The 13,705-nt window shown below is 43.6% G+C and overlaps 1 protein-coding gene across 2 annotated transcripts in view; it reads right to left on the bottom strand.

The window, feature by feature from the left end:
- Window positions 1-571: 571 nt before the first annotated feature.
- Window positions 572-13,705, bottom strand: part of LOC114641471 (splicing regulator RBM11-like) — a 33,094-nt gene continuing 19,960 nt past the window's right edge. The window contains exons 3-5 of one of the 2 annotated variants that reach the window (XM_028790502.2): window positions 6,361-6,442; window positions 4,840-4,933; window positions 572-1,939 (exon numbers count right to left, since the gene is read on the bottom strand). In XM_028790502.2, the coding sequence (XP_028646335.1) occupies window positions 1,607-1,939; window positions 4,840-4,933; window positions 6,361-6,442 (509 nt within the window). In that variant the 3' untranslated portion in view covers window positions 572-1,606. The remainder of the gene's footprint in view (window positions 1,940-4,839; window positions 4,934-6,360; window positions 6,443-13,705) is intronic. The other variant, XM_028790503.2, reaches the window with a different exon arrangement.

The raw sequence follows: 13,705 nt of genomic DNA, 5'->3' as shown, positions 1-13,705 counted from the left end.
TCAAATCTTTATAACATTAAGGCTAATTGGCTCTTTTACTTAAGAAGTTGGACAAATGAGAGAAGGCCATTCACTCCATCGCGCTCCATTGGTCATCTAAGTCCAGGACAATGCAGGTGGCAGCCAATCCCAGCAGCTCTGCCCTGTGCTCTCCCTCTGCTGTTCTCTAGTTCTTGAGCTTCTGGCACAAATAAAGTGCTGTCAATTATATAGTACCTTTCACCTCTCTCTGTTTATCTGTGCCTTTCACTAGATATCAGCTCAGCTGTCCCAATGTCAGATATTTTTAAACTCTCTGACTTTTTAGTTTCTTTCCAATTTTCAAATCTCTCATGTCTCCTGGCCTCAGCCACAGATGCAGTTCCCGTAGCTTCCACTAGGTGTCCCCATGTCCCCAACTGCTGGACCTTGAGCCCCTTTAAATCCAAAAGCAATTCTAACAACTCTACTTCTGGACCTCTGAAGCCCCCAAATGCCCCCCTGATATCTCAAATATTTTTAGAGGCCAAGAACAAAATGTGTAAACAATTAAACCAAAAGCCAGATCACGACGCACTAATTCTGCAGGTGGTCTGCCTGTCATTCTGGGTTTAATTAAAAAAAACAAAAGACCACCGGTGTCACTTCTGGTCACATGCAGACCGTGCCATGGACTTTGGCGTTCTTTTAGTTTGATGCCCACTTTGAGAATTATGATAACAACCACGGCAACTGCAGTACTAACGGCACCCAACAGACAGGGACAAGCCTGGCAGGAGAGTTCTGAGCAGATGGCACTGCATGTCCCCTGTGGTGACTGCCACTTACATTGCTCGGCTTCATCTGACGGAGACGCACACCAGGAAAGGACAGCTGCAAAGTCACGGCTGGGGTGGGCTACCAGTGTTGTGCTTGTCCCCCACTAATGTGTATGATGTGGATTTTATTGTGGTCTATCATGCCAAATGTTCAGGTCTGAACCCCAACATATACTGTATGACAGTCCCACCTGATTGATCACAGACAGAATTCTGGTTCACTGCCCTAAAAGTAATTCCTGTCTACGCCACTGGGTGGCAGCCAACTAGTCCAAAACTAAACGAGAAGCCAGCGGCGCGCTGTGTGGGTTTCTGTCACATTCTCAATTATTTGGGTCAGATGAGCCACAGTCACCCATCCATTCAAAGTAAGCTGGTGCCAATTCCAGCTGCACCGACCCTGGAAAGGCCGCCAGTGGACCACACGGGCACACTTTAGAACTGCCAGTTCATCTAACATGCGAGCATTTGAGGTTTGGGGTAAAAACTCAAGGGCAGATAGGAAAGCCTCCAGAGACACGAGGAGCACATGCAAACTGCCCACCAGTGGGGATGTGAATCTGGAATGTTGGTGCTAACTGCTGTGCCACCCTACTGGTATCCCGTAACGTAACGTCGTGTCACTCAATCATCTACCGCTGGCGGTAGATCAGCAGGTAACGGGCTGTCAAATGACTCAGACATTCGGGATCTTCACGTCTGTGAACTTCCTTTTGCTTTACTCTCCTCATTTGACATAAAGTGCAGGAAGAAGAAGCAGCAGAAGCAGCCGCCACCGCCATCAAGCCAATCCGCCGCGCGCGTTCCCTTCAGCTTTTGTCACCTCGCGTTTGACTTTTGCGCCTCCTCCGGTGCTCGTGCCTGGTCAGGTGACTCCTTTTCCCCCTTTTCTCTCGGTTTTCGTCACTGTCTGTGTCACTCTGCTGGTGTCTTCCTGCTCCCCGTGCTACTCCTGGGTACTCCTGGGTCAGCTGATGCTCCCAATTCCAGTATGCTGGTCCGACTGGAAGGTGCGGAGTCGCACTCTGACAACCAGGAAGAGGCGCTGGAGGCGTCTGGTAACTCGCTGCATTATGAAAATAAAACTGATGTTGAGCTGCACAGACATCAAAGGGAAACTGCAGGGCTGGAAACGGAGGTACCTGGAAGGGAAAGACGAGAGTCGTTTAGAAAAACATCGAGACGCTCCAGACGACAAACAGTCAGCGGCGGCGGGCGGGCGGCATGTTCAAGAATAATGACGACAGCCCAAACAGGCCGGGGGGAGCAAGAAGCACATGACACACACTCGGGGGACCTCGGCGAATGGGAAGAGTTGGTGCACACGATTCGGCGGTCAGTCCACTTAGCAAATGACCAGCGGTCACTTCATCCACGCATTTGCCGAGTCATTTATCAAGTAAACGTGAGGCCAGTCCATTAACACAGAGACAGACAGACAGACAGACGCCTGTCCTAAACTGGACATCACTGTCAGAAGCCATTCACATGAATCCACTAAACTGTGCGCTCAGAGTGTGGCCGTAAGTGAGCACCACGGACAGATAATTATTACTGTAAATACGCATTTTATTTCAAGTCTGTCACAGTTTTCAATAAAAATAAAATAAACACAGGACACGCTTTACATACACGACGACTGTGCAAGGACCTTTAAAAACCGCAGGGAAGTCTGAATTCCAGTTTAGGCCCGGGGGGCACATCTGGGGTTCTGCAGTGACTTGCAGTGAAACGGTAAAGGACTAAACTGTCAAGGATCAGGAGATGAAGCGATGCAGTCAACCAAAAGTCAAGGCGCTCGATCAGCCGTCAGGATTAAATCACTAACCAGAAATCAAGAGCAGAGTTCTAAACGCCCGAAGTTCACTATCACCAAAAGAATTGCACACTAACACAAGGATTATCCACAACCTCGGATGAGAACATGGCCGCCATTGCCAGCCCTTAAACCGGATGTATTCACAACGTCAGGGGTCATGACCTCAGTGACCATGCCCCTGGCATCCAAAAGGTGCGTCTTGGCAACACGTCCCACAAAACGAGACGCTGTAACGCTGAAAACGTTTTTCACACAAGCCATGGGTTCCAAATCCCCTGAATGCTATATATGAATACTGAAAACACAGAATAAGAATAAAAACTGCCAATCACGACGGGTTCATGCCGCACTTTGCCAGTTGTACTCTGTGTTGTTACAGGTGGACTCACAAAGCATTCAGACTCCTTCACTTTCCACATTTAATATTAAATTTCCACTCAATAATAGTAATTTTTTACATTTATATAGCGCCTTTCTCACTGCTCAAAGTGCTCTCCACACAGGGAGGACCCGGGAAGCAAACCCACAATCAAAAACTGAAATCTCCCATTCAGACCCTTAACTTACTACTTTTTAGAGGCCCCTTTGGCAGCAATTCCAGCTTGGAGTCTTCTTCGCAAGTCTCTATAAGCTTTGCACCCCTGTATTTGGACAGCTGATCCCATTCTTTCTGGTAGATCCATTAGACTGGGTGGGACGCGTCTGTGAACTGCCATCTTCAGCTCTCTCCCCACACATTATATGGTGTTTGCCAGGGCCACTCGAGGACACTCGGACACTTGACCTGAAGCCACTCCAGCGCTGCCTTGGCTGTATGCCTCAGGTCACTGAACCATTGCCCCAGTCTGAGATTGCACATTTTCGTCAAGGACCTCTTTGTTTTTGGCTGCTTTCGCCCTTCCATTAATACTGACTGGTCCACCTGTCCATGTCCCCACAGCATGATGCTGCCTCCACTGGGCTTCGCCATAGGGATGGTATTAGGCAGGTGCTGAGCAGGGCCTGGGCTGTGCTTGGAGTCCATTTTTGTTTCATCAAAAGAGAGCCTCTTCCTCCTCATGCTCACAGAGTCCCTTCAACTTTTACTGAAGAGTGTCTTCCATCTAGCCACATTGCCTAAATAAATGAATAATGGAGTGCTGCTGAGATGGTTGCCCTTCCATCTCAGCAGAGGACTTCTGAAGGTCTGCAGAGTGACCATTGGGTTTGTGGGCATCTCCCTGACCAAGGCCCTTCTTGCCCTGTTACTCAGTTTGTATGGATGGCCAACCATAGGAAGAGTCCTGGTGGTTCCAACATCTTCCATGAAAGAATTCATGAGGCCACTGTGCTCCTGGGAGCACTCAAAGCCTCAGAAATGGTTTGATCCCCTTGCTTTGATCTCGGTGGTCTTTGGCTCGGACATGCAGTGTGAATTGAGGGACCACCTTCTGTACATGACATGTCTTTCTAAATGATGCCCAGTCACTTCAGTTTGCCACACGTGACTCCAGTGAAGTTCTCAACACATCTCAAGGAGAATTAAAGCAAACAGAGACATCTGAGCCCAATGTGGAGTGGCACAAAAGAGGTTCTGCATACTTCTGTGAGTGAAAGATTTCAGCTTTTGATTTTTAAGACATTTGTAAACCTTTTTGGTCTCATGTTTTCACTTTGTCATTATGAGTTATTGAGAGTAGAATGGCAGTCAAAAATGTCACCTTTGTCTGTTTTAAAAGAAATCTACAAACCCAACAGTGTGCAGAAGGTGAAGTTGTCTGAAGACTTTATGAGTCTATGGTACACTTACATGACCTGTAGAGTGAGATCTAAGCCACCGGCATGTTGGTCAAGCACACAAATGACAACATTCACTGCACTCTGCACACGTGACAACTGAATCAATGGATCTGTGCTGCGTTTTCTGTCAATTCACAAGACAGCGGACATCACTGGCCACCTGCGTGTGGTTACTAAGCCCACAGTACCCAACACAGCTTGGCACCGTGTGCTTTCTACATAGAGCGGGATGTGGGCACACACAATGAGAACAACACTGCGGGACAAGTTAAGCTACTCTTTTTCAGAATACGGTAGAGAGAAAGAGAATGGGATATGAAGTATGATTGTTTGAACCATAAAAGGACCGACCAGCGTCAGCATCTACAAGGCAACTTGGCAGCCATTTTAGTTCATGCAGGATCAGCATGCCAGCAGTAAAGGCCTCTTCATGGCAGGACGTACCGCATTGGGCCAACAGGGATTCTCCTGTGACACCCCTGTGCTGACCACCCAGGGAGAAGGACAGACCTGAGGAGACCCGTGATGACCATCAGCCCTGGACACAAGACAAAGGTGTCAACTGGACAATCAAAGTGTAGCATGTTTCACTATGCAAGGCGCCACATGACTGTCAGTGCTTTACTTCTGATAGGCTTTTTCAGGGACATTTCTAAATAAATCACATATTACAAAATAAATGTGTTGACTTACAAGTGATAGCAGATGCCACTATTAGAATTTACTATCAACCGAAAATGAGGGTACTGGCATCTGAAGCACCGTGTCGGGTTTGTCCACCAGCACACCGGGCCTGTCCCCATTGTCAATGACGGACCCCACAGGATTTTTTTTCTAGTTTTAACAGTTGTATTCCGGATTTGTCAATCAGTTTCATAATTTCTCAGTTTTACTGTATGTTTAACCTTGTTTGTGTGTTCACATATGTAATAATGTCTGCTGTCACCATTTCTGTTATTGCATTACACCTGTGAACTCAGGCAGGAAGGCTGAGCTTGGCCTCGGTGACGAGTGCAATGACTGCCCAGAAAGAAAAAGTCATAAATGGGTTTACTTAACACTAGAATTCCTGAAGCCTATGCAAACACTCGTAATCCCGGACCACCTTAAATCCCTTCACCCCGCTTCATCACCGTCTTTTGTTTTGTAAATGTGTCGATCAGCACAAGCAGCAAGCAGCCTGCTATCCCATCCTCTCCACCACAGACGCAGCTCAAGTCACAAAGAAGATTCTCAGAGCTCAAGTCTGTTTATCTGGGTGTGAGGTGCCTGGACTTGTAGAGGACCTCTTGCTACATTCAAACGGCACCATCTTTCACCTTTATGCCTGGTGCAGCTGCGTTGTTCTTATATGTGAGTGGATGTTTGTTGCAGGAGGTGTTTCTGTTCTCTTTCTCCGATGTAGGACCCTCATCCTCATCTGAGTTCAACTCTGTTATAGCACATCTTTATTTGAAAACAGCAGTGTCAGATCATGGGGCGCATGAACGCAACTGAGAGAATAAAACTGAATAATGAAACAAAACGCTAACTTTTAGAAGTCTGAAACATGTCAATGATTAGTTTGATTTTCTCTGAAAACCATACATATGTATTATTATTCTTATTTAATATTATTGCTACATTTTTAACATGACTAAAAACTGATTGCATCAATGATGTGTTTTGCCCTCGTTCCTGAGCGTTTCAGTGCCCATGAATTACGGCCCCTAAAGCTTTGTTGCAGTTATTTGCCTTTGCCAGGCCTGGATGATGTGCAGCCAGAGGTGAATCAAACTGGCATCACGTCCGATACGCTGCACCTACAAGAGATAAGTGAGCTCTGAAAAGAGCAAAATCCTAAATGGCGGGTCACCATGCATTTACTTTTAGTGTGTGACTGCAGCCATGTTTGTGATCTAGACATTCATTTCATTTTTGTAAAAGGATACTTGTGGTCCCACAGAACAGCAGGAAAGTACTCACCTGGGCCCACCTGAGGGAGGTCGATAAGGACTGCTGTCTGAGCTCGCGTAAGGACTGCCTGCCTCATTTATGTGAGAGCTCCCTGTAAAGAAGCAAATACGTGTTACTTTACTTGGTACAGCGTCTGTGGGTAGTCAACGCCGCTCTACTAATATCACTTTCATAGCTCATTCAAATCTGCAGAGGGCCAGAACAAAACATCCAAGTCAGGGTCGGAGACGCCGGGCAGACCCCATCCTGGCACCAGTGGGCAGAAAACAGGCCCACTCACCCACTCATGCCCACCCACTCCCTCACACTGTCAAATAACACTGTGCTTAAAAACAAATCTTTGTTCCAAATCAGAGTCACAAAATGACATAAACTGAAGCCATCTGCTTAATTTGAACTTGTGACCTGACATATTAAAAGAATAAACCAACAATATCAACAGCACACGGATGGCTCTGTAGATTCCAGTGTGGCACCATTAGTCAACAACTATTGGTTTAACACTTTAGGTTCTGATTTTCTGGTAAAGACTCATAACTTTCCAAATGTCATGTTATGGAAAACGTGAGGAGCAAGAAGAAGAAGAAGAAGAAGAAGAAGATGATGATTTTGGCTCTAGTTGAATTTTTTCTGTTTTTGTTAGCAACTCCTGCCAATTCTTGCTTGACTACAATAACAGTTTAGCCCTCTGGTGTTTGATAACAACCCATAATCAATCTGTTGTAGCTTCTGTTACATGCACCATGCACATCTCCTGGTCTGTTGCTAATAACATCTAGCAGTTGATCTTCAAAGAGGATGGCTGGAGGAGAGCATCTTTACTGAAGTTCAGCCGAGCTGCTTTGACTATTCTCATCTGGCACAGAAAAGTCCACAATCTAAAGGAAAGTTCGTAAATCAGGAAATCACAAGAAGTACTAAGGAAGATCTGAAGAAACACAACAATATGTCAATGTCCCAGTGCTAGCAGTGACGCTTTCTTAGGCTTGTTTAGGCAGGGAGGCTCACCCCCTTCGGTTCAACATATTGAGAATAAGGAGCAGAACTAAGAAATAAATAATCAGAATACTACGATAATATAAAAGAATTAAATAAAAACAATATTCACTAAGAGAACTGGCTATGCTAAAATGGCCCTGTTGTGTGTATGTGTGTGTGTGTGTGTGTTTGCTCTGTGATGGACTGGTGCCCAATGCTAGCTGGGACAGACCCCAGCACCCACCCCCCCAATGACCATGGTCTGACTGGATTAAGCAGGTTAGAAAATGATAGGACAAGATTCACTGAGAAGTAATAAAATCCAAACAGTAAGAACACACAAACAGAATTTACATATTAATATTTAAAACATAAACAGAAGACCATCATAACAGTGCTCAAATGTAGTTTATGTGAAAGTCACTCTGTTATGAGAGGGTCACTGAACATTTATCTCGTTATTGGCACATTGATTCTTTATCTGCTATTTGATTTTGTTTGAATTAAGTTAAAAATATCTTAGTGGTCTTCTGCAAAACCATCTTGGCTCTCGGAGGCGCTGCCACTTTTTGAACATTTGATTGCATCCTGCTAGGTTACGATCAGAAGTCCACGATGCTCGACATCACGGTCAACTGTATTAAGGTCGTCGAGGGCATTTTCAGTTTGTCCAGGCTTGACGGATTGAGAGTGAAGTGCGTGTGTTTAAAGTCAGCAGGTTCACAGTTTGTTCCCGTTTCACTATGAGTGGGCTTAGTTGGCATTGGCCCTCCATCTTCTGGTTTAGATTAAGGTTTTGTTTCTGACTGCACCATTCTCCCATTCCTCTTTAAAAATGTTATTTCATCTGCTTGTGCTTCCTTGTGCAAATTGTAACATGCTGGAAGCACCACAAATGCCGTATCTGTACTGACTGCACCAGGTAGACGCAGGCTGGAATGAAAAGGGGGCTACGATGTTTCAGCCAGGGTCCATCCCTTGGCTTAGGTTTAAATGTCTTTTTTGTTCATTTTTAATTCAAGAATCACTATATTGGTTATGTTAATATTGTTAATTGGTTATACTACTTGTCTCAGTCGATTACATTTGTTTGTGTACTGACCACATGACCTGTTGAAGACTGGTCATAAAATAAATTTAGAAAGATTTGAAATCTCTTGCCCTACATGTACCTTTCCACGGTATGTTCAGCTGTCTCTGCCTCTCTCGCCTGTTCCCATAAATGTTGCTTCTCTAACTCCTGTCCACTTTTATTCATTGTTGAAGGCGACTCTCAGCGTGCCTCCTGCACCTTTACTTCTCCTCGTGTGTTGCTCGCACTTCCTCTTTCAATTGTGTCACCAAAGCCAAACTGACCAATCCGATCGCTCTGAGGGACCGGACCGACACACAGACCCAGGCATTTTATTAAATAGTCGATTATTTACTTTCGAAGTGAGTAATCTTGTTCTCCATTGTTCCTTGTGTTTTGTGGATGGACCCCTGAAGAGGCCGGACCACTATTACCTCACTGCTAAGGTACCGCTCCTTGCCTTGTTATATTGTTGAGTATTTTGTCATTTTCCCCTTTTTCTCAGTAAATCCTTTTTAATAAAAGATTATTTTCATTGCCCTTTGGTACACAAGACAGGAGTTGCCTTGTGGGCATTTGGAATATTTTTGAAGACTTTGCCAATATTTTTAAATTTTCCAAGCTAAAGTCCCATTTGGCCAGGTGTAGGCCGAAGCCAACCATCTGAGTAGGCAGCCAGGCTACCTGGAAGTGATCTTTATCTGGGCAGCCTAGCAGGAAGCATGGCCTGACTTTTTGGCTCTCGCTTTGAGGCATCACATCAGGTTTGGAAATTTTGCATCTAATGCACAAAGCACCTATTGCAATAGCCACGTCTGTATGTCTGTTTGTCTGCATGAAAATACTCAGCCACCTTGGATCAATTTTGTTGAAATATGTCACACTTATTCTTAAAGAAATTTGTTGAGACAGTTCAATTGTCATTGAGATGAACTGCAGGAATGGGCGAGAATTAACAAATAAAATGAAGCTGACCAGACAAAACCTGAAATGTCTTGGGTTCAAAGTGTCAGAGTCAAAGTAAATTTAAGAATGGCTGCGTTTTTTAATTTTCTTTGTTTGCATTTTCCATGCCGTCCCAACTTTTTCTGATTTGGGCTTGTAATTTAACGCATGTATCAGTCATTTTGTGCTAACAGTTATTTTTTTTGAATCACTTATTTTTGGATGCTGCTCTATTAGGTATACTTTCAAGAATGTGCTGTTTAAGAAAACTGTACCCCAGTTAGTCACAGAGCCTCTGCCACTAACACGCACCACTCGCCGCCATTGTCACATCACTTGAATTGTAGTCTGCTGTGTACAAAAGCCTCTCTGTGCTCCGCTTTTAACTCCACTGTAAAGTGCCCCACATTTAACGTCATCGACTAACACAAGGAATTGCATTTTATTATTGATATTATTTTGGAATATGATTTATTGTTACAAAAATATTCAATAAACAAAAATGTAATAACTGACTTTTGAATGGCATAAAAATGTGAAATGTTCCAGCTAAAGGCGTCTGACATTTTCTGACTTGTTTGTGCCGCAGTCACAGCAGTCGGGTTACAACTGTCCACAGGAATGGGCCTTCTGTATTAATAAATTCTAGCCGATGCCCGTCGTAGCATACAGCGGTGTAAGAATAGGAACAGAAAATGGTGAGAATGGAATTCAGATATCAAGAAGAAATAAATACTTCTTGAAAGACGCAGTGTGCATGTAGAATTTCCGGCCAAGCAGGATTACATGTGAAAGTGATAAATAAATCAGGCTTTCAGAATTTACGTACTATGGCCATGGCATCCTGATAGTTTTGTTGCATGTATCTTGGACTTCCTGGAAATGTGGACGGTAATATGATCATTTTGCCTACACGTATGTTGTTATTGTCAGCGACTGCTTGCAGTGCGTCTGATATTTCCATGCGCAGATCTTGTTGTTGTAATCTGAGATAGTTGAGACGCGCGCGCTCTGTTTTAACGTACGCATCTACGACATACTGTTGGAATAGTTTGCCGCTGCAGTGCAAAATACTAAATGTATTCCTCGTTGCTAATCTGTACATTGGCATTGAGTAAGCCTTATTCGCTTGGCGATTCTTTTATCGGGAACATGTTATAAGTCTTTGTGCCAGCCAATGTCTCCATAAGGGAATAAAAGTGGGTAAACCATAAGATCGCAATTCATATTGAATGTAGAAATCTGTTTACAGGAGTTGTCCCTTTCAGCAGGCGTTTCGCCATCTTCTCCAACGCTGCAACATCGGTGTGACATGTCGGGGCATTGTATCGTCGTAAATCCTGCCCAGGGTTTTCCTTGAAAACCATTCGTACAGATGCTGTTGGATTGGACTGAGCGATTTCATGCATGTGTTTGTATGATTTAGCGAAGAGGTTGATGGTTCTGAGTATGGAATCTAGCTGGAGAAGTACATTTTGCTGCATGCAGAGTTTGCTTTATTTTGTAAGCGTACTTCAGTATCTTGCGCTGTGTCAAAAACATACAACTGTCCATATCCTGGAGAGGTAGAAGTGTTAGCGTATAGTGGAGAGATTTGGTGATAAATTTGCCCGTGTATTTTAAATCAGTATGGTCCGTGGCCAGGAGGTTGAGTTATCTATGCACCCATGGAAGCAAACGCTAGAGAAGAGTTGTATTCTCGAATGTGTTCACGATAATTTTTAGATTCTGATGTTTGCTGTGTAAGAAGTTGTTGTAAAGACACAGATGGCTCCCACAAAGGTGGTAAAGCTACTTTACCGTTGTGGCAGCACCTCGAGTACTTGTTGGATGTATTACGCTCAGCGGGCCAGTATAGTGCATGACATGGAAGACGACGAATAGGAATCAAGAAATGCCGTGTCGGCTGCGTGTGGGGGGGACCGGTTTTGAAGTGGAAGCAGACGAACCAGAAGAGAAATATATATACTGATTGGTTTCGTCCGTTTATAGGAGATGGACGTCTGAAGCAGAGCTCCGCTAAAAGCGGATTTATTTTCCCACGTATTTCATATTATTTAGAGGTATCCTGTATTTAACCCGACCAAGGAACTTCCACTACAATATACAAGCATGAGTAACAAGAAGAAAAGTCAGAAAGAACCGGAAAAGAAACTTAAAGCTGTATCAAAGTCTGGACAGACTTCCGGCCTGAGTGCAAGTGCAAGGTATGGCCTCACGGAGACTGACCTGGAACAGGCAGACGAATGCACAGAAATCCTGGGACCCCGCTCCATTGTATTGTCTCCAGTCGAGAGTGAAAATGGGAGCGAAGGTGCAAGTGGTACAGGTCGCGATGGATCGCCGATTTCTGAGGATCATTCGAGACTAGAAAGGGCTCTGCAGGATGTGCTCTCATCTACTCATCGCGAGCCTGCAGCGCCTGCTGTAACAGGCGCTGCATTTCCACTCGCGGAGCACGAAAGCTGAAGCGAACTGTCCAAACTGAAAGAGATGATCGCTACACTGGCCACTGCCATGGTTACGGCCATGAATGAGCTTAAGAAAGATAACACGAATGATCTTAAGAAGGTGACCATTGAGCTCAAGAAGGATAACAAAGATAAGGAAACACGTCTATTTAAACGTTTTGACGTGAACTTTAAAGGCATGTTGGAGAAATTAGTGGAACACATTGAAGAAACTAATTCCAAACTGAAAATGCTTGATGACCATATTAATGACGTTTCAGATCAGCTGGAAGACGTTAAGCAGGGACTCACGGCTCAAGTGGAAACAGCGGAACAACTGGCGTCTAACGCTGATGAAAAAGCCACAGCTGCGAACTCGGAATGCAAAAAACTTGGAGACAGACTTGCAGCCCTGGAGGATGGGTGCAGAAGAAATAATATAAGAATTGAGGGTATACCCGAGAAACGAGAAAGCTCAAGCCCAGTGAAATTTGCAGTAGAATTACTGTCTAAAATAATTGGAGATGACTTTAAACTCGACATTGAGATAGCCACGGCTTATCGCACAAAGATACCAAGCGCCTTTAAACCTAGGTATTTTATTGTGCGCTTCGAGCGACTACGATGTAAGCTTGATGTGATGGCACTTCTCAGACGCAAGCAAGAGATTATATTCGAAAATAATCTTATTCGTATTTTTCCCACCATCAACAGCTGCAAAACGCAGATCCTACATCGACATTAAAAAGTTGCTACGGAAAGCCGATATCAAATACAGCCTCTTGTATCCCACCAAACTGAAAGTGGAAGTTCAAGATCAACATTATATTTTCTTAAGCAAAGAAGAAGCTGAAAAGGAACTAAAGAAGCTGTTTCCGACACTTTTTTGAAAGTTAATAAGGTGCCGTATTCTATCAAGGCACGAGAAGGACCTATGATCTGCTCTCTGGATCCATGTTTAAAGAGACTGGTATTATAATTATACATCCTTTTCTTTATCTGGACTTTATATGTTTATGTTTTAATCAGAGCTATAGAGTTATAGACGTGAGTGTGAAAATGTGAAAGTAATTAAAGTAGGATTCATTTTTTTTTTTTTTATTTTACTATACCTTAAAATAGACTGTTTAACTTCATACTCTTGGTTTACTGCTTTTTCTACTATTTATACTATTACCATTACACTATTACAGTAGGAATTACCAGGTTTATCCTAGACTAGTTTTTAAAATCATTTCCAGGGTTGTTTCTTTTTTTTTTTTTAATCTTAATATCTTAACTTAAAAGCGCTGAAGATTATTTCAAGCTTAAATATTGTTAATGAGAACATCTTCGGCAGATAGTATTAAGAATTTAACTGCAAAAGATATCTCTGTTTTAATTCTGTAACGCCGCTGCAGGGTGGGGTTTGTTTTGTTTTGGACGTGCTCTGTCTCTTTGTATGTCAGAGGACTGGGACATCGCGAAGTGGGATCTAGCCTCATGTGGGGAGGCAAAATGGGGGGGTGGGGGGATAAAAGGGGGAGAGAAGGAGAGCAGGTTATATCTAATCTATTCTTGTAATTCTTATAATTATAAATATCAATGCAACAATAGGCTAAAATGCAATAACTCCTAGGGAATCTTGAAACTAAGATTAAAACTGCCATATTACCAATTAAAACTATAAATGACATTAAAAACTCAGAATCAATGTCTCCATGATGGGACAGTTAACTTTGTGAGCTGGAATGTTAAAGGCCTGAATCACGAATTAAAGAGAAAGAAAGTATGCTCTCACCTAACAGGCTTAAACGCTAAAATAGTATTTCTACAGGAGACCCACTTACTAACCAAGGATCAGTTCAGATTACAAAAAGACTGGACTGGCCAAATGTTCCATTCTAGCTTTATAAAGAAAACTAGAGGG

This window comes from Erpetoichthys calabaricus, chromosome 4 (assembly GCF_900747795.2).
Source record: "Erpetoichthys calabaricus chromosome 4, fErpCal1.3, whole genome shotgun sequence".
Lineage (NCBI taxonomy): Eukaryota > Metazoa > Chordata > Cladistia > Polypteriformes > Polypteridae > Erpetoichthys > Erpetoichthys calabaricus.
The sequence above is the reverse complement of the archived record's forward strand: the minus strand, read 5'-3'. Positions and strand labels throughout refer to the sequence as shown.